The sequence below is a fragment of the Oncorhynchus masou genome, chromosome 6, assembly GCF_036934945.1.
Source record: "Oncorhynchus masou masou isolate Uvic2021 chromosome 6, UVic_Omas_1.1, whole genome shotgun sequence".
NCBI classification, from domain to species: domain Eukaryota; kingdom Metazoa; phylum Chordata; class Actinopteri; order Salmoniformes; family Salmonidae; genus Oncorhynchus; species Oncorhynchus masou.
Window position 1 is genome coordinate 6,533,653 of NC_088217.1, and position 22,259 is coordinate 6,555,911.

The window sequence follows — 22,259 nt, forward strand, 5'->3', positions numbered from 1 at the left end:
GGTCCCTCCACTCCTATCCCTCCTAGGGTCCCTCCACTCCTATCCCTCCTAGGGTCCCTCCACTCCTAGGGTCCCTCCCCTCCTAGGGTCCCTCCACACCTACCCCTCCTAGGGTTCCTCCACTCCTACCCCTCCTAGGGTTCCTCCACTCCTACCCCTCCTAGGGTCCCTCCACTCCTACCCCTCCTAGGGTCCCTCCACTCCTACCCCTCCTAGGGTCCCTCCACTCCTACCCCTCCTAGGGTCCCTCCACTCCTACCCCTCCTAGGGTCCCTCCACTCCTATCCCTCCTAGGGTCCCTCCACTCCTATCCCTCCTAGGGTCCCTCCACTCCTATCCCTCCTAGGGTCCCTCCACTCCTAGGGTCCCTCCCCTCCTAGGGTCCCTCCACACCTACCCCTCCTAGGGTCCCTCCACTCCTACCCCTCCTAGGGTCCCTCCACACCTACCCCTCCTAGGGTCCCTCCACTCCTACCCCTCCTAGGGTCCCTCCACTCCTACCCCTCCTAGGGTCCCTCCACTCCTACCCCTCCTAGGGTCCCTCCACTCCTATCCCTCCTAGGGTCCCTCCACTCCTATCCCTCCTAGGGTCCCTCCACTCCTATCCCTCCTAGGGTCCCTCCACTCCTATCCCTCCTAGGGTCCCTCCACTCCTATCCCTCCTAGGGTCCCTCCACTCCTACCCCTCCTAGGGTCCCTCCACTCCTATCCCTCCTAGGGTCCCTCCACTCCTATCCCTCCTAGGGTCCCTCCACTCCTAGGGTCCCTCCACTCCTAGGGTCCCTCCCCTCCTAGGGTCCCTCCACACCTACCCCTCCTAGGGTTCCTCCACTCCTACCCCTCCTAGGGTCCCTCCACTCCTACCCCTCCTAGGGTCCCTCCACTCCTACCCCTCCTAGGGTCCCTCCACTCCTACCCCTCCTAGGGTCCCTCCACTCCTATCCCTCCTAGGGTCCCTCCACTCCTAGGGTCCCTCCACTCCTAGGGTCCCTCCCCTCCTAGGGTCCCTCCACACCTACCCCTCCTAGGGTTCCTCCACTCCTACCCCTCCTAGGGTCCCTCCACTCCTACCCCTCCTAGGGTCCCTCCACTCCTACCCCTCCTAGGGTCCCTCCACCCTACCCCTCCTAGGGTCCCTCCACTCCTACCCCTCCTAGGGTCCCTCCACTCCTACCCCTCCTAGGGTCCCTCCACTCCTACCCCTCCTAGGGTCCCTCCACTCCTACCACTCCTAGGGTCCCTCCACTCCTACCACTCCTAGGGTCCCTCCACTCCTACCACTCCTAGGGTCCCTCGACTCCTACCACTCCTAGGGTCCCTCGACTCCTACCCCTCCTAGGGTCCCTCCACTCCTACCCCTCCTAGGGTCCCTCCACTCCTACCACTCCTAGGGTCCCTCCACTCCTACCCCTCCTAGGGTCCCTCCACTCCTACCCCTCCTAGGGTCCCTCCACTCCTACCACTCCTAGGGTCCCTCCACTCCTACCCCTCCTAGGGTCCCTCGACTCCTAGGGTCCCTCCACTCCTAAACGTTGCAGACAGAAGACAACGAGGTCTGATTCTCAACCAACATTGTTCCTGAGTGTGTTCTCTTGACGTGTCACACAGAAAGCCTAGTTTCCTGTAGGATTCAGTCCTCGTCACCCACTCGGAGGCTTTCCCCTGCAGCCTTCAGAGAGACAGAGAGAGACAGACCCTGCGGACCTTGATGCACACTGTCACTAAGTCTCCTGGGAAAAACAATGGTCCTGTGTGGCTCAGTCGGTAGAGCATGGCGCTTGCAACGCCAAGCGTCGTGGGTTCGATTCCTGCTGGGGCCACCCATATGTAAAAGTAGTGGCCCCAGCCGACTTGTAAGTCGCTTTGGACAAAAGCGTCTGCTAAATGGGATATATATATATATTATTATATTAATGTCACACCCTGCCAAAAGTAGGACAGGTCAAGAGTTCTCATAGGCTTTGATCTGATTCTCCTGTTGTCACTGTGTGGGTGTGGCCTTTTCTTGGCAGGTCTGACAGGACACAGAGTTCTCTATCTGAGAGAGGAGACAGGATGTTATAACTATAATATCAGGAAGACGTTAACATTAGCCACGCTGTCTATGTATCTACGAGAGGACAGAGCTAACTAGAACAAAAAGGGACCATGATTCTTTGGGATATTCACAAAATTAATCCATAGACTTGGAGCAGGGATTGTTGATATGTGTATATATATTCTACATTTTGTTTGTTGAAGCATAATTGAGAAATAATTGATCAAAATTTGCATAATACATTTACCCAGGCTTCCTTTTAAGACTCCATGATGTTTAATCTGTAGGTGCTACAAAGCAGACATTTGTGTCATAAATAGCTTTACCGTTTTGTTCTTAATAATGAGTAGTATTTTGATTTCAATAACACTTTTCTTACATGTTTTTAATTTATTTATTTATTCTAAATATTGAAAATATACCGTCTTTGATTTGGCTAATCTTTCAGTATATTGTTGAATGTAATATACTCTACGTGCAAGGTGTGACTAACTTATGAGGATATTTTTCTTAATTTACAGTGTGTCCGTGTTTTCTAAATCCTGAGTAAATCACAGTGTTATAACGCACGTAGAGCAGCACGCCTGCCTCCCCAGCCAGCCATCTGTGTTTGGGATGGCATCATTTGGTCTAATCAATCATTTTGAGTTAGACAGCTATTAAAAGCACTGCAGTGGAAATAGCTGTGGTGTTGGCCTGTCGTCTGACTGTGGTCTGTGGTGTTGGCTCTGGCTGTGGTCTGGCTGTGGTCTGTGGTGTTGGCTCTGGCTGTGGTCTGGCTGTGGTCTGTGGTGTTGGCTCTGGCTGTGGTCTGTCTGTGGTGTTGGCTGTGGTCTGGCTGTGGTCTGTGGTGTTGGCTGTGGTCTGGCTGTGGTCTGTGGTGTTGGCTGTGGTCTGTTCTGGCTGTGGTCTGTGGTTCTGGTCTGGCTGTGGTCTGTGGTGCTGGTTCTGGTCTGGCTGTGGTCTGTGGTGTTGGCTGTGGTCTGGTCTGGCTGTGGTCTGTGGTGTTGGCTGTGGTCTGGCTGTGGTCTGTGGTGTTGGCTCTGGCTGTGGTCTGGCTGTGGTCTGTGGTGTTGGCTCTGGCTGTGGTCTGTCTGTGGTGTTGGCTGTGGTCTGGCTGTGGTCTGTGGTGTTGGCTGTGGTCTGGTCTGGCTGTGGTCTGTGGTTCTGGTCTGGCTGTGGTCTGTGGTGCTGGTTCTGGTCTGGCTGTGGTCTGTGGTGTTGGCTCTCATCTGTGGTTCCTGTAGGAGGAGGCAGTGAGCGATCTGGACCGTGTCTCTCAGCGGTTAATTTTAGGAGAATGTTACTGTTCTATTTCCTGACAGACGACTTGAGGTCACACTCTAACATACATATGGATACCTGGTATCCGTCAGGAGGAGAAAGGGTACGGTATTACATGATGTCCTCGTAGGAGGCTTTATTCACAGACTTTATTGTTGCTCTAGGTGGATATTTGTTGAATAGGTCTAACTATTTTTTTTCCCCCTTGTAGAAATATTTCCATTGAGAGAGATTTTTTTTTTTTTTTTTTTTTTGTCTTGCTTACTATACTGACATATATTGAAATCCAACATATCTCTCCATCTGGAGAGATACTGGGTGTGCAGGATGGCCAATCCTACACCTGGAGAGATACTGGGTGTGCAGGATGACCAACCATCCTCCTGGAGAGATTACTGGGTGTGCAGGATGGCCAATCCTACACCTGGAGAGATACTGGGTGTGCAGGATGACCAACCATCCTCCTGGAGAGATTACTGGGTGTGCAGGCTTTTGATCCAATCCTGCTCAAACATACCAGAGTCAGCCTCTCGAAAAACTGTTGTTTTACAATGTGGGGGTGTTAGAGCAGGACTGGAGTAAAAGCTTGCACACCCAGTATCTCTCCTGGACTATCCAGGAGGATGGTTGTCCATCCTGCACACCCAGTATCTCTCCTGGACTATCCAGGAGGATGGTTGGCCATCCTGCACACCCAGTATCTCTCCTGGACTATCCAGGAGGGTGGTTGGCCATCCTGCACACCCAGTATCTCTCCTGGACTATCCAGGAGGATGGTTGGCCATCCTGCACACCCAGTAACTCTCCTGGAGGATGGTTGGGCGTCCTGCACACCCGGTATCTCTCCTGGAGTATGGTTGGCCGTCCTGCACACCCAGTATCTCTCCTGGAGGATGGTTGGCCATCCTGCACACCCAGTAACTCTCCTGGAGGATGGATGGCCGTTTTGCACCCCCAGTAACTCTCCAGGAGGATGGTTGGCCGTCCTGCACACCCAGTAACTCTCCTGGAGGATGGTTGGCCGTCCTGCACACCCAGTATCTCTCCTGGACTATCCAGGAGGGTGGTTGGCCATCCTGCACACCCAGTATCTCTCCTGGACTATCCAGGAGGGTGGTTGGCCATCCTGCACACCCAGTATCTCTCCTGGACTATCCAGGAGGATGGTTGGCCATCCTGCACACCCAGTAACTCTCCTGGAGGATGGTTGGGCGTCCTGCACACCCAGTATCTCTCCTGGAGTATGGTTGGCCGTCCTGCACACCCAGTATCTCTCCAGGAGGATGGTTGGCCATTCTGCACACCCAGTATCTCTCCTGGAGGATGGTTGGCCATTCTGCACACCCAGTATCTCTCCTGGAGGATGGTTGGCCATTCTGCACACCCAGTATCTCTCCTGGAGGATGGTTGGCCATCCTGCACACCCAGTAACTCTCCTGGAGGATGGATGGCCGTTTGGCACCCCCAGTAACTCTCCTGGAGGATGGATGGCCGTTTGGCACCCCCAGTAACTCTCCAGGAGGATGGTTGGCCGTCCTGCACACCCAGTAACTCTCCAGGAGGATGGTTGGCCGTCCTGCACACCCAGTAACTCTCCTGGAGGATGGTTGGCCGTCCTGCACACCCAGTATCTCTCCTGGAGGATGGTTGGCCGTCCTGCACACCCAGTATCTCTCCTGGAGGATGGTTGGCCGTCCTGCACACCCAGTAACTCTCCTGGAGGATGGATGGCCGTTCTGCACCCCCAGTAACTCTCCAGGAGGATGGTTGGCCATCCTGCACACCCAGTAACTCTCCAGGAGGATGGTTGGCCGTCCTGCACACCCAGTAACTCTCCTGGAGGATGGTTGGCCGTCCTGCACACCCAGTATCTCTCCTGGAGGATGGTTGGCCGTCCAGCACACCTAGTATCTCTCCTGGAGGATGGTTGGCCATCCTGCACACCCAGTAACTCTCCTGGAGGATGGTTGGCCGTTCTGCACCCCCAGTAACTCTCCAGGAGGATGGATGGCCGTTCTGCACCCCCAGTAACTCTCCTGGAGGATGGTTGGCCGTCCTGCACACCCAGTAACTCTCCTGGAGGATGGTTGGCTGTCCTGCACACCCAGTATCTCTCCTGGAGGATGGTTGGCCACCCTGCAACATTGCAATTACAACCAAATCGTTTTTTTCTTCTATAAAATAATTCCCCCATTCAATGAACCAGGGATCAAATGGCTAAGATGGGCGAGGTAGCGAACTAAGATATTTATCTATTTGTAAGGTAAAAAATATTCCATGTTCAGGGGAGACCTTGACCTTTTATAGGAGTTACTTTAGGACATGGCACATGACATTGACCATAATTCACACTGATAGTTAACTAGCGAGAAACAGCCAAACTACACAATTGGAATTGGCTATCTTGTGAGTCTGTTGTGTTTTCATTATTTTACAGTGCCTTGTGAAAGTATTCGGCCCCCTTGAACTTTGGGACCTTTTGCCACATTTCAGGCTTCAAACATAAAGATATAAAACTGTATTTTTTTGTGAAGAATCAACAACAAGTGGGACACAATCATGAAGTGGAACGACATTTATTGGATATTTCAAACTTTTTTAACAAATCAAAAACGGAAAAATTGGGCGTGCAAAATTTTTCAGCCCCCTTAAGGTAATACTTTGTAGCGCCACCTTTTGCTGCGATTACAGCTGTAAGTCGCTTGGGGTATGTCTCTATCAGTTTTGCACATCGAGAGACTGAATTTTTTTCCCATTCATCCTTGCAAAACAGCTCGAGCTCAGTGAGGTTGGATGGAGAGCATTTGTGAACAGCAGTTTTCAGTTCTTTCCACAGATTCTCGATTGGATTCAGGTCTGCACTTTGACTTGGCCATTCTAACACCTGGATATGTTTATTTTTGAACCATTCCATTGTAGATTTTTCTTTATGTTTTGGATCATTGTCTTGTTGGAAGACAAATCTCCGTCCCAGTCTCAGGTCTTTTGCAGACTCCATCAGGTTTTCTTCCAGAATGGTCCTGTATTTGGCTCCATCCATCTTCCCATCAATTTTAACCATCTTCCCTGTCCCTGCTGAAGAAAAGCAGGCCCAAACCATGATGCTGCCACCACCATGGTTGACAGTGGGTATGGTGTGTTCAGGGTGATGAGCTGTGTTGCTTTTACGCCAAACATAACGTTTTGCATTGTTGCCAAAAAGTTCAATTTTGGTTTCATCTGACCAGAGCACCTTCTTCCACATGTTTGGTGTGTCTCCCAGGTGGCTTATGGCAAACTTTAAACGACACTTTTTATGGATATCTTTAAGAAATAGCTTTCTTCTTGCCACTCTTCCATAAAGGCCAGATTTGTGCAATATACGACCGATTGTTGTCCTATGGACAGAGTCTCCCACCTCAGCTGTAGATCTCTGCAGTTCATCCAGAGTGATCATGGGCCTCTTGGCTGCATCTCTGATCAGTCTTCTCCTTGTTTGAGCTGAAAGTTTAGAGGGACGGCCAGGTCTTGGTAGATTTGCAGTGGTCTGATACTCCTTCCATTTCAATATCGCCTGCACAGTGCTCCTTGGGATGTTTAAAGCTTGGGAAATCTTTTTGTATCCAAATCCGGCTTTTAACTTCTTCACAACAGTATCTCGGACCTGCCTGGTGTGTTCCTTGTTCTTCATGATGCTCTCTGCGCTTTTAACGGACCTCTGAGACTATCACAGTGCAGGTGCATTTATACAGAGACTTGATTACACACAGGTGGATTGTATTTATCATCATTAGTCATTTAGGTCAACATTGGATCATTCAGAGATCCTCACTGAACTTCTGGAGAGAGTTTGCTGCACTGAAAGTAAAGGGGCTGAATAATTTTTCACAAACAAATACAGTTTTATATCTATGTTTGAAGCCTGAAATGTGGCAAAAGGTCGCAAAGTTCAAGGGGGCCGAATACTTTCGCAAGGCACTGTAAAATAATGAAAACACAACAGACTCACAAGATAGCCAATTCCAATTGTGTAGTTTGGCTGGTTCTCGCTAGTTAACTATCAGTGTGAATTATGGTCAATGTCATGTGCCATGTCCTAAAGTTACTCCTATAAAAGGTCAAGGTCTCCCCTGAACATGGAATATTTTTTACCTTACAAATAGATAAATATCTTAGTTCGCTACCTCGATTCTTCGCAAAAAAATACAGTTTTATATCTTTATGTTAGAAGCCTGAAATGTGGCAAAAGGTCGCAAAGTTCAAGGGGGCCGAATACTTTCGCAAGGCACTGTACCTGCTGTGTAATGTCTCTCTCCTCTGGCTATGGGCCACAGGCACACACAGGTGATGCACACATCACTTTCCCAGGATTTTCATTGCTGACCAAAAATGAGCTACAACTGGACAAATAACTCACTAACTGGCAATGAATTTCTAAAATTATCTAAAAAAAAAAAAGATTTTAAAAACTGCTTGTGCTTGTCAATGCAGGTCTACAATAATTATACTCTGAGATTGGGAGGACAGTGTGTAAAACATTCCATCTGGAGGCTATTGATCCAGTTCTGATGGGACTGGCCTAATTGTTTGATATAGTTTTTGTATATTTTTTAAAATATATTTTTATTTTTACTTAACTATATTCATCTCGTCTGGTTTTTTTCAACTTCCTCCGGGCAATCGGTCTAGCGACTTTTAAACTTTTAAATTAAAAGTAACCTAGTTAATATGAAGTGGAAAAGTAGCTGGCTGAAAATGAGTAATCAGCTGATGAGGTAACTGCCGGTGCAAATGGAAAACCTTGTCAACGTGGTCCTATTGAGTTAGGCCAACGTGGTCCTATTGAGTTAGGCCAACGTGGTCCTATTGAGTTAGGCCAACGTGGTCCTATTGAGTTAGGCCAACGTGGTCCTATTGAGTTAGGCCAACGTGGTCCTATTGAGTTAGGCCAACGTGGTCCTATTGAGTTAGGCCAACGTGGTCCTATTGAGTTAGGCCAACGTGGTCCTATTGAGTTAGGCCAACGTGGTCCTATTGAGTTTGGTAGGTAGCCTAGCAGTTAAGAGCGATGGGTTTTTGGTTTGAATCCCCAAGCCGAATAAATGAAAAATCTGTATGTGCCCTTGAGCAAGGCACTTAACCCTAATTGTTCCTGTAAGTGGCTCTGGATAGGACCGTAGGCTAAATGCAGTGGTCTAAAGCACTGCATCTCAGTGCTAGAGGCGTCACTACAGACCCTGGTTCGATTCCAGGCTGTATCACAACGGACTACTTCCGACTGGGGGAAATCATTTTGAATGGTCATCCAACTCAGGAACTCTGGACTTTTTCTAGAGTTCCGAATTGAAGGCGGCAGGGTAGCCAAGTGATTAGAGCGTTGGACTAGTAATCGAAAGGTTGCAAGTTCAAATCCCCGAGCTGACACGGTACAAATCTGTCATTCTGCCCCTGAACAGGCAGTTAACCTCTTGATACTCCCCATCCCGGATCCGGGATCATGAATAAAGCCTCAGGCTCATTAGCATAACGCAACGTTAACGATTTCTGAAAATCGCAAATAAAATGAAAATAATGCGCCTGCTCTCAAGCTTAGCCTTTTCTTAACAACACTGTCATCTCAGATTTTCAAAATATGCTTTTGAACCATAGCAAATCACTAATTTGTGTAAGAGTATGCTAAGCTAGCTTAGCATTTTGAGTAGCATTTAGCACGCAACATTTTCACAAAAACCAGATAACCAAATAAATAAAATCATTTACCTTTGAAGAACTTCGGATGTTTTCAATGAGGAGACTCTCAGTTACATAGCAAATGTTCCGTTTTTCCTGAAAGAATCTTTGTGTAGGAGAAATCGCTCCGTTTTGTACATCACATTTGGCTACCGAAACAAACCGAAAATTCAGTCACCAAAACGTCAAACTTTTTCCGAATTAACTCCATAATATCGACCGAAACATGGCAAACGTTGTTTAGAATCAATCCTCAAGGTGTTTTTTCACATATCTCTTCATTGATATGCAGTTCGTGGAAGCCTGCTTTCCCCTCAGAATCGCATGGAAAAATACCAGCAGCTGAAAAAGACCCACCAATTTCGACGGAGGACACCGGGCGGACACCTGGAAAATGTAGTCTCTTATGGTCAATCTTCCAATGATATGCCTACAAATACGTCACAATGCTGCAGACACCTTGGGGAAACGACAGAAAGGGCAGGCTCATTCCTCTTGCATTCACAGCCATATAAACGGAGCCTCAAAAATCCTGCTGGTTTCCTGGTTGCCGTTTCATCTTGGTTCTGCCTGTAGCTCCCGTTCTAGGGCACCCACAGACAATATTGTTGCAGTTCTGGAAAATTCAGAGTGTTTTCTTTCCAAAGCTATCAATTATATACATAGTCGAGCATCTTTTTGTGACAAAATATCTTGTTTAAAACGGGAACGTTTTTCATCCAAAAATGAAATAGCCCCCCCAGAGTTTCAAGAGGTTAAGAACAAATTCTTATTTTCAATGACGGCCTAGGAACAGTGGGTTAACTGACTTGCCTAGTTAAATAAAGGTAAAAAATAAATAATAATAATGACATCATGATTTGACCTAGTGTTTCCCCGACTTGCCTAGTTGTCTTGAAAGCCCCATAAAACTCATTAGTACCCTTCTCCAGCTCAAATCTGTGTGAAGCTGGATTCAGTGCTCTCGTCTGCATTAAAGCCAAATATCCATCCAGGTTGGATTTGACAGTAGAGATGAGGTGTGCGCTATCAACCACGCCCCCTGACATGGGTCAAACACACCCATCTCATTAGTGCAGGTGAGATAAGATGTGTCAGACTCCGACATTTTAAAGTATGTGATGGTGAGTTGAGAAGACAATCAGAAATACTGTTAGAATGTTTTACAATTGACTGTCACAGCCCGACATTTTAAAGTATGTGATGGTGAGTTGAGAAGACAATCAGAAATACTGTTAGAATGTTTTACAATTGACTGTCACAGCCCGACATTTTAAAGTATGTGATGGTGAGTTGAGAAGACAATCAGAAATACTGTTAGAATGTTTTACAATTGACTGCCAAAGCCCCAAATAAAAAAAGGTAAACATTGGCCGTTATCGGCAGTGTATTTGGAAACGTTCCAGCCTCAATCTACTCACGATACCCCATAATGACAAAGCAAAACCAGGTTTATAGAAATGTTTGCACATTTTTTAAATTTTAAATCAACTGAAATATCACACAAATATTCAGACCCTTTACTCAGAACTTTGTTGAAGCACCTTTTGCAGTGATTACAGCCTAGAGTCTTCTTGGGTATGATGCTACAAGCTTGGCACACCTGTAGGAGTTTCCTCCAGATGTGATGCTTGGCATTCAGGCCAAAGAATTCAATCTTGGTTTCATCAGACCATGAATCTTCTTTTTCATGGTCTGAGAGTCTTGGTGCCTTGTGGCAAACTCCAAGCGGGCTGTCACGTGCCTTTTACTGAGGAGTGGCTTCTATTTGGCCACTCTAAAGGCCTGATTTGATTGAATGCTGCAGAGATGGTTGTCCTTCTGGAAAGTTCTCCCATCTCCACAGAGGAACTGTGGTGCTCTGTCAGAGTGACCATCGCGTTCTTGGTCACCTCCCTGACCAACTCCCTTGTCCCCGATTGCTCAGTTTGGCCAGGCGGCCAGATCTACGAAGAGTCTTGGTGGTTCCAAACTTCTTCCATTTAAGAATGATGGAGGCCACTGTGTTCTTGGGGTTCTTCAATGCTGCAGACATTTTTTTGGTACCTTTCCCCAGATCTGTGCCTCGACACAATCCCTTCTCGGAGCTCTACGGACAATTCCTTCGACCTCATGGCTTGGCTTTTGCTCTGACATGCGCTATCAACTGTGTGACATTAAATATAATTATTTGTGCCTTTCCAAATCATGTCCAATCAATTGAATTTACCACAGGTGGACTCAATCAAGTTGTTGAAACATCTCAAGGATGACCAATGGAAACAGGATGTACCTGAGCTCAATTTCGAGTCTCACAGCAAAGGGTCTGAATACTTCTGTTTATATTTAATGAATTTGCAAACACTTGCTTTGTCATGGGGTATTGTGTGTAGATTTATGAGGGGGAAAAATTAATATATTGCGGAATAAGGAAAAGCATGAGTACCCCTGAGTTGGATCGACATGGCCCTATGGGAACCCCTGAGTTGGATCGACATGGGAACCCCTGAGTTGGATCGACATGGGAACCCCTGAGTTGGATCGACATGGGAACCCCTGAGTTGGATCGACATGGGAACCCCTGAGTTGGATCGACATGGGAACCCCTGAGTTGGATCGACATGGGAACCCCTGAGTTGGATCGACATGGGAACCCCTGAGTTGGATCGACATGGCCCTATGGGAACCCCTGAGTTGGATCGACATGGCCCTATGGGAACCCCTGAGTTGGATCGACATGGGAACCCCTGAGTTGGATCGACATGGGAACCCCTGAGTTGGATCGACATGGCCCTATGGGAACCCCTGAGTTGGATCGACATGGGAACCCCTGAGTTGGATCGACATGGGAACCCCTGAGTTGGATCGACATGGGAACCCCTGAGTTGGATCGACATGGGAACCCCTGAGTTGGATCAACATGGGAACCCCTGAGTTGGATCGACATGGCCCTATGGGAACCCCTGAGTTGGATCGACATGGGAACCCCTGAGTTGGATCAACATGGGAACCCCTGAGTTGGATCGACATGGCCCTATGGGAACCCCTGAGTTGGATCGACATGGGAACCCCTGAGTTGGATCGACATGGGAACCCCTGAGTTGGATCGACATGGCCCTATGGGAACCCCTGAGTTGGATCGACATGGCCCTATGGGAACCCCTGAGTTGGATCGACATGGGAACCCCTGAGTTGGATCAACATGGGAACCCCTGAGTTGGATCGACATGGCCCTATGGGAACCCCTGAGTTGGATCGACATGGGAAACCCTGAGTTGGATCGACATGGCCCTATGGGAACCCCTGAGTTGGATCGACATGGGAAACCCTGAGTTGGATCGACATGGCCCTATGGGAACCCCTGAGTTGGATCGACATGGGAAACCCTGAGTTGGATCGACATGGCCCTATGGGAACCCCTGAGTTGGATCAACATGGGAACCCCTGAGTTGGATCGACATGGGAACCCCTGAGTTGGATCGACATGGGAACCCCTGAGTTGGATCGACATGGGAACCCCTGAGTTGGATCGACATGGCCCTATGGGAACCCCTGAGTTGGATCAACATGGCCCTATGGGAACCCCTGAGTTGGATCGACATGGGAAACCCTGAGTTGGATCGACATGGGAAACCCTGAGTTGGATCGACATGGGAACCCCTGAGTTGGATTGACATGGGAACCCCTGAGTTGGATCGACATGGCCCTATGGGAACCCCTGAGTTGGATCGACATGGGAACCCCTGAGTTGGATCGACATGGCCCTATGGGAACCCCTGAGTTGGATCAACATGGCCCTATGGGAACCCCTGAGTTGGATCAACATGGCCCTATTCAGTGCTGCTGAGCTCAGTTAGCTGCTGTTGCATGAAAGAGAGGATGGGCCCATATTCATAAAAAGTCTCTAAATAGGATCTGGGATCAGGTCCCATCGGTCCATGTCTTCTCGTTTGTTATGTTGTAGTGCTGATCTGGGATAAGGTCCCTTTGGTCCATGTCTTCTCGTTTGTTATGTTGTAGTGCTGATCTGGGATAAGGTCCCTTCGGTCCATGTCTTCTCGTTTGTTATGTTGTAGTGCTGATCTGGGATAAGGTCCCATCGGTCCATGTCTTCTCGTTTGTTATGTTGTAGTGCCGATCTGGGATAAGGTCCCATCGGTCCATGTCTTCTCGTTTGTTATGTTGTAGTGCTGATCTGGGATCAGGTCCCATCGGTCCATGTCTTCTCGTTTGTTATGTTGTAGTGCTGATCTGGGATAAGGTCCCTTTGGTCCATGTCTTCTCGTTTGTTATGTTGTAGTGCTGATCTGGGATCAGGTCCCATCGGTCCATGTCTTCTCATTTGTTATGTTGTAGTGCTGATCTGGGATAAGGTCCCATCGGTCCATGTCTTCTCGTTTGTTATGTTGTAGTGCTGATCTGGGATAAGGTCTCATCGGTCCATGTCTTCTCGTTTGTTATGTTGTAGTGCTGATCTGGGATCAGGTCCCATCGGTCCATGTCTTCTCGTTTGTTATGTTGTAGTGCTGATCTGGGATCAGGTCCCTTCGGTCCATGTCTTCTCGTTTGTTATGTTGTAGTGCTGATCTGGGATAAGGTCCCTTCGGTCCATGTCTTCTCGTTTGTTATGTTGTAGTGCTGATCTGGGATAAGGTCCCATCGGTCCATGTCTTCTCGTTTGTTATGTTGTAGTGCTGATCTGGGATCAGGTCCCATCGGTCCATGTCTTCTCGTTTGTTATGTTGTAGTGCTGATCTGGGATCAGGTCCCTTCGGTCCATGTCTTCTCGTTTGTTATGTTGTAGTGCTGATCTGGGATCAGGTCCCATCTGTCCATGTCATGTTGTCATGTTGTAGTGCTGATCTGGGATAAGGTCCCCTTTGGTCCATGTCTTCTCGTTTGTTATGTTGTAGTGCTGATCTGGGATCAGGTCCCTTTGGTCCATGTCTTCTCGTTTGTTATGTTGTAGTGCTGATCTGGGATAAGGTCCCCTTCGGTCCATGTCTTCTAGTTTGTTATGTTGTAGTGCTGATCTGGGATAAGGTCCCCTTTGGTCCATGTCTTCTCGTTTGTTATGTTGTAGTGCTGATCTGGGATAAGGTCCCCTTTGGTCCATGTCTTCTCGTTTGTTATGTTGTAGTGCTGATCTGGGATCAGGTCCCATCGGCCCATGTCTTCTTCTTTGTTATGTTGTAAAAGGTGAAGATTTTTGAATATGTGCTCATGCCAGGGGCTCACCTGGGATTGAACCAGTCTGTGTGTAAGAGCTCTGAACACACACACACACACACACACACACACACACACACACACACACACACACAGGCTGAATATTTAATGGTCATTAAACTGATCCCTGACAGAATTAGCTGTCTGTTTCAGGAGTACAGTTACACTGCTGTTGCTCACATAATCACGTTTTCTCCTCTTACGCTCTCTGGCTGTCTCACTTACACACGTAAGCACACCTGGTCCTCCCCTGACATCAGCCCTGTCTCCATTTGCTATGCGGTGTTGAATCCTGGTCGGCTGGTGACATCATCTAGGCCGGATTTGAGAGTCTAAAACCTTAGCTGCTGTCTAACCGTCCATCCATCCATCATTCATCATCTATCTATCCATTATCCATCATCTATCAACCTGATACTTCCCCTGCCGTCCCCCGCCCTGCCGTCCGCCGCCCTGCCGTCCGCCGCCCTGCCGTCCCCCGCCCTGCCGTCCCCCGCCCTGCCGTCCGCCCTGCCGTCCTCCGCCCTGCCGTCCTCCGCCCTGCCGTCCCCCGCCCTGCCGTCCCCCGCCCTGCCGTCCGCCACCCTTCCCTACTCCACCCCATCCTTCCCTGCCCTAGCTGTGTTGGGAGAGTTTGTAAAACTGACAAGGCTACATTGTAGTTACCATTTAATAGAGAAGGTTTTTGGGAAAGCCTTTCCATCAACCAGAAGACTGTTTTCATTAGCATCATTGCTAACGGCTACACAAAGTGGTCGACGCTCGTACCGCACACACACACAGGGCATTCTCATTGTCTCTTCAGAAAGTTTCAGGAAATGCCCCCACCCTACCTTTCCCTACCTCGCCCGCCTCCGTCTCTCTGAGTGGCTAGCATCATTTACCCACTCTGGCCCCACCCTACCTTTCCCTACCTCGCCCGCCTCCGTCTCTCTGAGTGGCTAGCATCATTTACCCACTCTGGCCCCACCCTACCTCGCCCGCCTCCGTCTCTCTGAGTGGCTAGCATCATTTACCCACTCTGGCCCCACCCTACCTTTCCCTACCTCGCCCGCCTCCGTCTCTCTGAGTGGCTAGCATCATTTACCCACTCTGGCCCCACCCTACCTTTCCCTACCTCGCCCGCCTCCGTCTCTCTGAGTGGCTAGCATCATTTACCCACTCTGGCCCCACCCTGCCAGTCTCTCTACTGTAATCTTTCACCTACACATTCTCTACCACTCTAGAATGAATCAAAGAGGAGATAGATGAGTCCTATTTCTCTCTCTCCTGTTCCCTCTCAACCTCTCCCTAACCCTGACGTTGTGACAGACTGCCTGGCCAGATGAGATGACATTCACCTCTATCTCCTATAAACCTGAACCCATATCGTTTCCCTTTCCCTGCTTATCTTACACACTGGTGGTATTTTCCTGTAGCTTCAGGTTTCTGACAGCACATTATGTCTCATCTGTCTTTCTCCCGTGGGAGACCCTTATTATCATCAAAATATTTAACGCAGGCTTGTTTTTATTCCGTACACATTTTATATTTTCATAAGATTTTCCATACTCTATAATCCTATTCAATGTTTTGTTTTAAATGTAAACATTGTTAATGTATCCAGAAATATTTCAAATGTAATTGTGTAAATCACCCACCCAAGTGCATCTTCTGCCCTCTCCTCTAGGCATGGTGTTGGTATGTTTTGAGGGGGATATTGACGGATACATCAACTTGGTGGCGTACCCCTATGTGGAGAGCGAGATCCTGGACCACGAGGACCTACCGGAGAGGGACCAACCCCGGAGGAAACACTCCCGGCGCAGCCTCCTCCGCTCCACCTCCGAGATCAAGGAGGAGAGGCTACCACACGAGAGCGACAGCACTGAGAAGTGAGTAGAGCAGTGGGGATAGGGAATGGTGTGTCTACCTCTGAGATCAAGGAGGAGAGGCTACCACACGAGAGCGACAGCACTGAGAAGTGAGTAGAGCAGTGGGGATAGGGAATGGTGTGTGTCTACCTCTGAGATCAAAGAGGAGAGGCTACCACACGAGAGCGACAGCACTGAGAAGTGAGTAGAGCAGTGGGGATAGGGAATGGTGTGTGTCTACCTCTGAGATCAGAGGAGAGGCTACCACACGAGAGCGACAGCACTGAGAAGTGAGTAGAGCAGTGGGGATAGGGAATGGTGTGTCTACCTCTGAGATCAAAGAGGAGAGGCTACCACACGAGAGCGACAGCACTGAGAAGTGAGTAGAGCAGTGGGGATAGGGAATGGTGTGTGTCTACCTCTGAGATCAAAGAGGAGAGGCTACCACACGAGAGCGACAGCACTGAGAAGTGAGTAGAGCAGTGGGGATAGGGAATGGTGTGTGTCTACCTCTGAGATCAAGGAGGAGAGGCTACCACACGAGAGCGACAGCACTGAGAAGTGAGTAGAGCAGTGGGGATAGGGAATGGTGTGTGTCTACCTCTGAGATCAAAGAGGAGAGGCTACCACACGAGAGCGACAGCACTGAGAAGTGAGTAGAGCAGTGGGGATAGGGAATGGTGTGTCTACCTCTGAGATCAAAGAGGAGAGGCTACCACACGAGAGCGACAGCACTGAGAAGTGAGTAGAGCAGTGGGGATAGGGAATGGTGTGTGTCTACCTCTGAGATCAAAGAGGAGAGGCTACCACACGAGAGCGACAGCACTGAGAAGTGAGTAGAGCAGTGGGGATAGGGAATGGTGTGTGTCTACCTCTGAGATCAAAGAGGAGAGGCTACCACACGAGAGCGACAGCACTGAGAAGTGAGTAGAGCAGTGGGGATAGGGAATGGTGTGTGTCTACCTCTGAGATCAGAGGAGAGGCTACCACACGAGAGCGACAGCACTGAGAAGTGAGTAGAGCAGTGGGGATAGGGAATGGTGTGTCTACCTCTGAGATCATAGAGGAGAGGCTACCACACGAGAGCGACAGCACTGAGAAGTGAGTAGAGCAGTGGGGATAGGGAATGGTGTGTGTCTACCTCTGAGATCAAAGAGGAGAGGCTACCACACGAGAGCGACAGCACTGAGAAGTGAGTAGAGCAGTGGGGATAGGGAATGGTGTGTCTACCTCTGAGATCAAAGAGGAGAGGCTACCACACGAGAGCGACAGCACTGAGAAGTGAGTAGAGCAGTGGGGATAGGGAATGGTGTGTGTCTACCTCTGAGATCAAAGAGGAGAGGCTACCACACGAGAGCGACAGCACTGAGAAGTGAGTAGAGCAGTGGGGATAGGGAATGGTGTGTGTCTACCTCTGAGATCAAAGAGGAGAGGCTACCACACGAGAGCGACAGCACTGAGAAGTGAGTAGAGCAGTGGGGATAGGGAATGGTGTGTCTACCTCTGAGATCAAGGAGGAGAGGCTACCACACGAGAGCGACAGCACTGAGAAGTGAGTAGAGCAGTGGGGATAGGGAATGGTGTGTGTCTACCTCTGAGATCAAAGAGGAGAGGCTACCACACGAGAGCGACAGCACTGAGAAGTGAGTAGAGCAGTGGGGATAGGGAATGGTGTGTGTCTACCTCTGAGATCAAAGAGGAGAGGCTACCACACGAGAGCGACAGCACTGAGAAGTGAGTAGAGCAGTGGGGATAGGGAATGGTGTGTGTCTACCTCTGAGATCAAAGAGGAGAGGCTACCACACGAGAGCGACAGCACTGAGAAGTGAGTAGAGCAGTGGGGATAGGGAATGGTGTGTCTACCTCTGAGATCAAAGAGGAGAGGCTACCACACGAGAGCGACAGCACTGAGAAGTGAGTAGGACCCAGTTGCTTGATTTGTTCATATGATAGACTAAAATAATGTAGGTTGGCTATAACTAAGTTGAATATGTTGTGATGCCCCTGGGTTTGTGTTTCGGTGGCCTGCGTTAGTTGTTAACCTGTGTTCCCGTGTGTTGTTCAGGACTTACACACAGAAGGGAGAGACATGTACGAAAGACCTACTGTAGGCCTGCAGAGACGTCGAGTAGGACAAGCCTGCTGAGACGCCGTGTAGGACGGGCCTGCTGAGAGAAATTAATATTAAATTATCTGGCAACAGCTGAGGTGGACATTCCTGCAGTCAGCATGCCAATTTCACGCTCTCAAAACTTGAGACATCTGTGGCATTTTAGTGCCCTTTTATAGTCCCCAGCACAAGGTGCACCTGTGTAATGATCATGCTGTTTTAATCAGCTTCTTGATATGCCACACCTGTCAGGTGGATGGATTATCTTGGCAAAGGATAAAATGGTCGCTAACAGAGATGTAAACACATTCCCTACTGAACATTTGAGAGAAATTAGCTTTTTTTTTTGAGTGTTGAACATTTCTGGGATCTATTATTTCAGCTCATGAAACACGGGTCCGACATTTACACGTTGAGTTTACGGGATCTATATGGGATCTATTTACTACTGTAAAATGGGTCCAATGAAATGTGGATGTTGTAGGTCTGCCTGTAGGCTACTTCACCAGCATGAACCATGAGTAATTTATTCTGAAATTAAATAGGAAATAGATTCATATTTCAAACTTTTTTTTTTTTTTGCAATTAATTACATCTTGTTATTATATTTACCTGTTGTTTTTGTCGTTGTTATGATTAGGCATGCCATCATATATCCCCCGTCTGCACAAAATACTAATCTAATCTGCCTGTTTGCAATGGAATGCTTCAACCACTAGAAACCAAGCGGACACATGGTTTAAAGTTACCAGGAAGTCAAGCACATTCTCACATCTATTCAGTTTTTAGAAATGACAACTTTTGAGTGAAAACTGGCACATGCATCTTTTGGGGGCCTATTTTTGTAGATGCGTATTGTTTCTACATGAGGCCCCTGGAGCTCTTGATCCACACTTGACATGTTGTGCTGTAGTTGACCTGTTAGTTGACCTGTTAGTTGACCTTCGGCTCCAGATCCACACTGACATGTTGTGCTGTAGTTTACCTGTTAGTTTACCTGCGGCTCCAGATCCACACGGACATGCTTTAGTCTAACCAGCGGTCTCACTTGTGTTAACCCTGTTGTCCCTGTCTCCTCTCCCTCCAGTCTCCAGGAGCTGAAGAGTCCTCGTCTAGAGCTCCAGATCCACACGGACATGCTTTAGTTTAACCAGCGGTCTCTCTTGTGTTAACCCTGTTGTCCCTGTCTCCTCTCCCTCCAGTCTCCAGGAGCTGAAGAGTCCTCGTCTAGAGCTCCAGATCCACACGGGGACATGCTTTAGTTTAACCAGCGGTCTCTCTTGTGTTAACCCTGTTGTCCCTGTCTCCTCTCCCTCCAGTCTCCAGGAGCTGAAGAGTCCTCGTCTAGAGCTCCAGATCTACAGTGATATTCCCTTCCAGATGCTGGATAACAACAGCGGCCTGGGCTCAGAGAAGATCAGCCACAACCCCTGGAGCCTCCGCTGTCACAGGCAGCAGCTCAGCCGCATGAGATCGGAGTCCAAGGACAGGAAGCTCTACAGTATCCCTTTTATTTAACGAGACAAGTCCGTTAAGAACACATTCTTATTTTACAATGGAGGACGGCCTACCCCCCCCCCCCCCGGGCCAAACCCGGACGATACTGGGCCAATTGTGCGCCGCCCTACGGGACTCCCAATCACGGCCGGTTGTGATACAGCCTGGATTCGAACCAGGGACTGTAGCGGCGCCTCTAGCACTGAGATGCAGTGCCTTAGACCGCTGCGCCACTCGGCATCAAAACCCATTTAGCCATCTATTGATCTATCAATGCCTTGTTATAGCTGCTGGGTTCTTTAGTTGGTATAGTAACACAAATCAGACAGCCGTTTGGAAGCTCAGCAGAAGCACGTACCAGGAAGATATTTCTACTTATTCAGGGGAACAGGATGCTCAATGCTCCGGATAACGAGGTGATGTTTTCCTTATTGATCATTACGGTCCTCATGTTGAGGTGTCTGGGACTGCCTCAACCAATCAATGATGATCCATCAGTCTCCTGTTTCCATGTTGTTACCTAACCAGATAGATAGACGGGGTTAGATGGTCGATAAACAGGAGGGTAAGTGCTAACTGGGTTAAGTTCAACTTTCCTTGATTAGGTACCTGGAACTGAAACGGATCATTTCCCTCATTGATTAGTTAATTTATTTCTCTATTCACACTTACCTGAACCAGACAGGAGGAGGGGAAAAGGTCTGGATACTCACCTGAACTAGACAGGATGAGGGGAAAAGATCAGGATACTCACCTGAACCAGACAGGATGAGGAGAAAAGGTCAGGATACATACCTGAACCAGACAGGAGGAGGGGGAAAGATCAGGATACTCACCTGAACCAGACAGGATGAGGGGGAAAGGTCAGGATACATACCTGAACCAGACAGGAGGAGGGGGAAAGATCAGGATACTCACCTGAACCAGACAGGATGAGGGGAAAAGGTCAGGATACTCACCTGAACCAGACAGGATGACAGGATGAGGGGAAAAGGTCAGGATACTCACCTGAACCAGACAGGATGAGGAGAAAGGTCAGGATACTCACCTGAACCAGACAGGATGAGGGGGAAAGGTCAGGATACTCACCTGAACCAGACAGGATGAGGGGAAAAGGTCAGGATACTCACCTGAACCAGACAGGATGAGGGGAAAAGGTCAGGATACTCACCTGAACCAGACAGGATGAGGGGAAAAGGTCAGGATACTCACCTGAACCAGACAGGATGAGGGGAAAAGGTCAGGATACTCACCTGAACCAGACAGGATGAGGGGAAAAGGTCAGGATACTCACCTGAACCAGACAGGATGAGGAGAAAAGGTCAGGATACCACCTGAACCAGACAGGATGAGGGGAAAAGGTCAGGATACTCACCTGAACCAGACAGGATGAGGAGAAAAGGTCAGGATACTCACCTGAACCAGACAGGATGAGGGGAAAAGGTCAGGATACTCACCTGAACCAGACAGGATGAGGGGAAAAGGTCAGGATACTCACCTGAACCAGACAGGATGAGGAGAAAAGGTCAGGATACTCACCTGAACCAGACAGGATGAGGGGAAAAGGTCAGGATACTCACCTGAACCAGACAGGATGAGGGGAAAAGGTCAGGATACTCACCTGAACCAGACAGGATGAGGGGAAAAGGTCAGGATACTCACCTGAACCAGACGGGAGAAAAGGTCAGGATACTCACCTGAACCAGACAGGATGAGGAGAAAAGGTCAGGATACTCACCTGAACCAGACAGGATGAGGGGAAAAGGTCAGGATACTCACCTGAACCAGACAGGATGAGGACAGGAAAAAGGTCAGGATACTCACCTGAACCAGACAGGATGAGGAGAAAAAGGTCAGGATACTCACCTGAACTAGACAGGATGAGGGGAAAAGGTCAGGATACTCACCTGAACCAGACAGGATGAGGGGAAAAGGTCAGGATACTCACCTGAACCAGACAGGATGAGGAGAAAAGGTCAGGATACTCACCTGAACCAGACAGGATGAGGGAAAAGAGGAACCAGACAGGATGAGGTCAGGATACTCACCTGAACCAGACAGGATGAGGGAAAAGGTCAGGATACTCACCTGAACCAGACAGGATGATGATACTCACCTGAACCAGACAGGATGAGGGGAAAAGGTCAGGATGAGGAGAAAAGGTCTCACCTGAACCAGACAGGATGAGGGGAAAAGGTCAGGATACTCACCTGAACCAGACAGGATGAGGAGAAAAGGTCAGGATACTCACCTGAACCAGACAGGATGAGGGGAAAAGGTCAGGATACTCACCTGAACCAGACAGGATGAGGGGTCAGGATACTCACCTGAACCAGACAGGATCAGGATACTCACCTGAACCAGACAGGATGAGGGGAAAAGGTCAGGATACTCACCTGAACCAGACAGGATGAGGGAAAAGGTCAGGATACTCACCTGAACCAGACAGGATGAGGGGAAAAGGTCAGGATACTCACCTGAACCAGACAGGATGAGGGGAAAAGATCAGGATACTCACCTGAACCAGACAGGATGAGGGGAAAAGGTCAGGATGACTCAC

The 22,259-nt window shown here is 48.9% G+C and overlaps 1 protein-coding gene across 3 annotated transcripts in view; it reads left to right on the top strand.

The window, feature by feature from the left end:
• The window catches only part of LOC135541317 (inositol hexakisphosphate kinase 1-like), a 97,497-nt gene that overhangs the window by 44,875 nt on the left and 30,363 nt on the right, over nucleotides 1-22,259 (top strand). For all 3 annotated transcript variants that reach the window (XM_064967474.1, XM_064967476.1, XM_064967475.1), the window contains exons 3-4: nucleotides 15,909-16,113; nucleotides 19,522-19,703. In XM_064967474.1, the coding sequence (XP_064823546.1) occupies nucleotides 15,909-16,113; nucleotides 19,522-19,703 (387 nt within the window). The remainder of the gene's footprint in view (nucleotides 1-15,908; nucleotides 16,114-19,521; nucleotides 19,704-22,259) is intronic.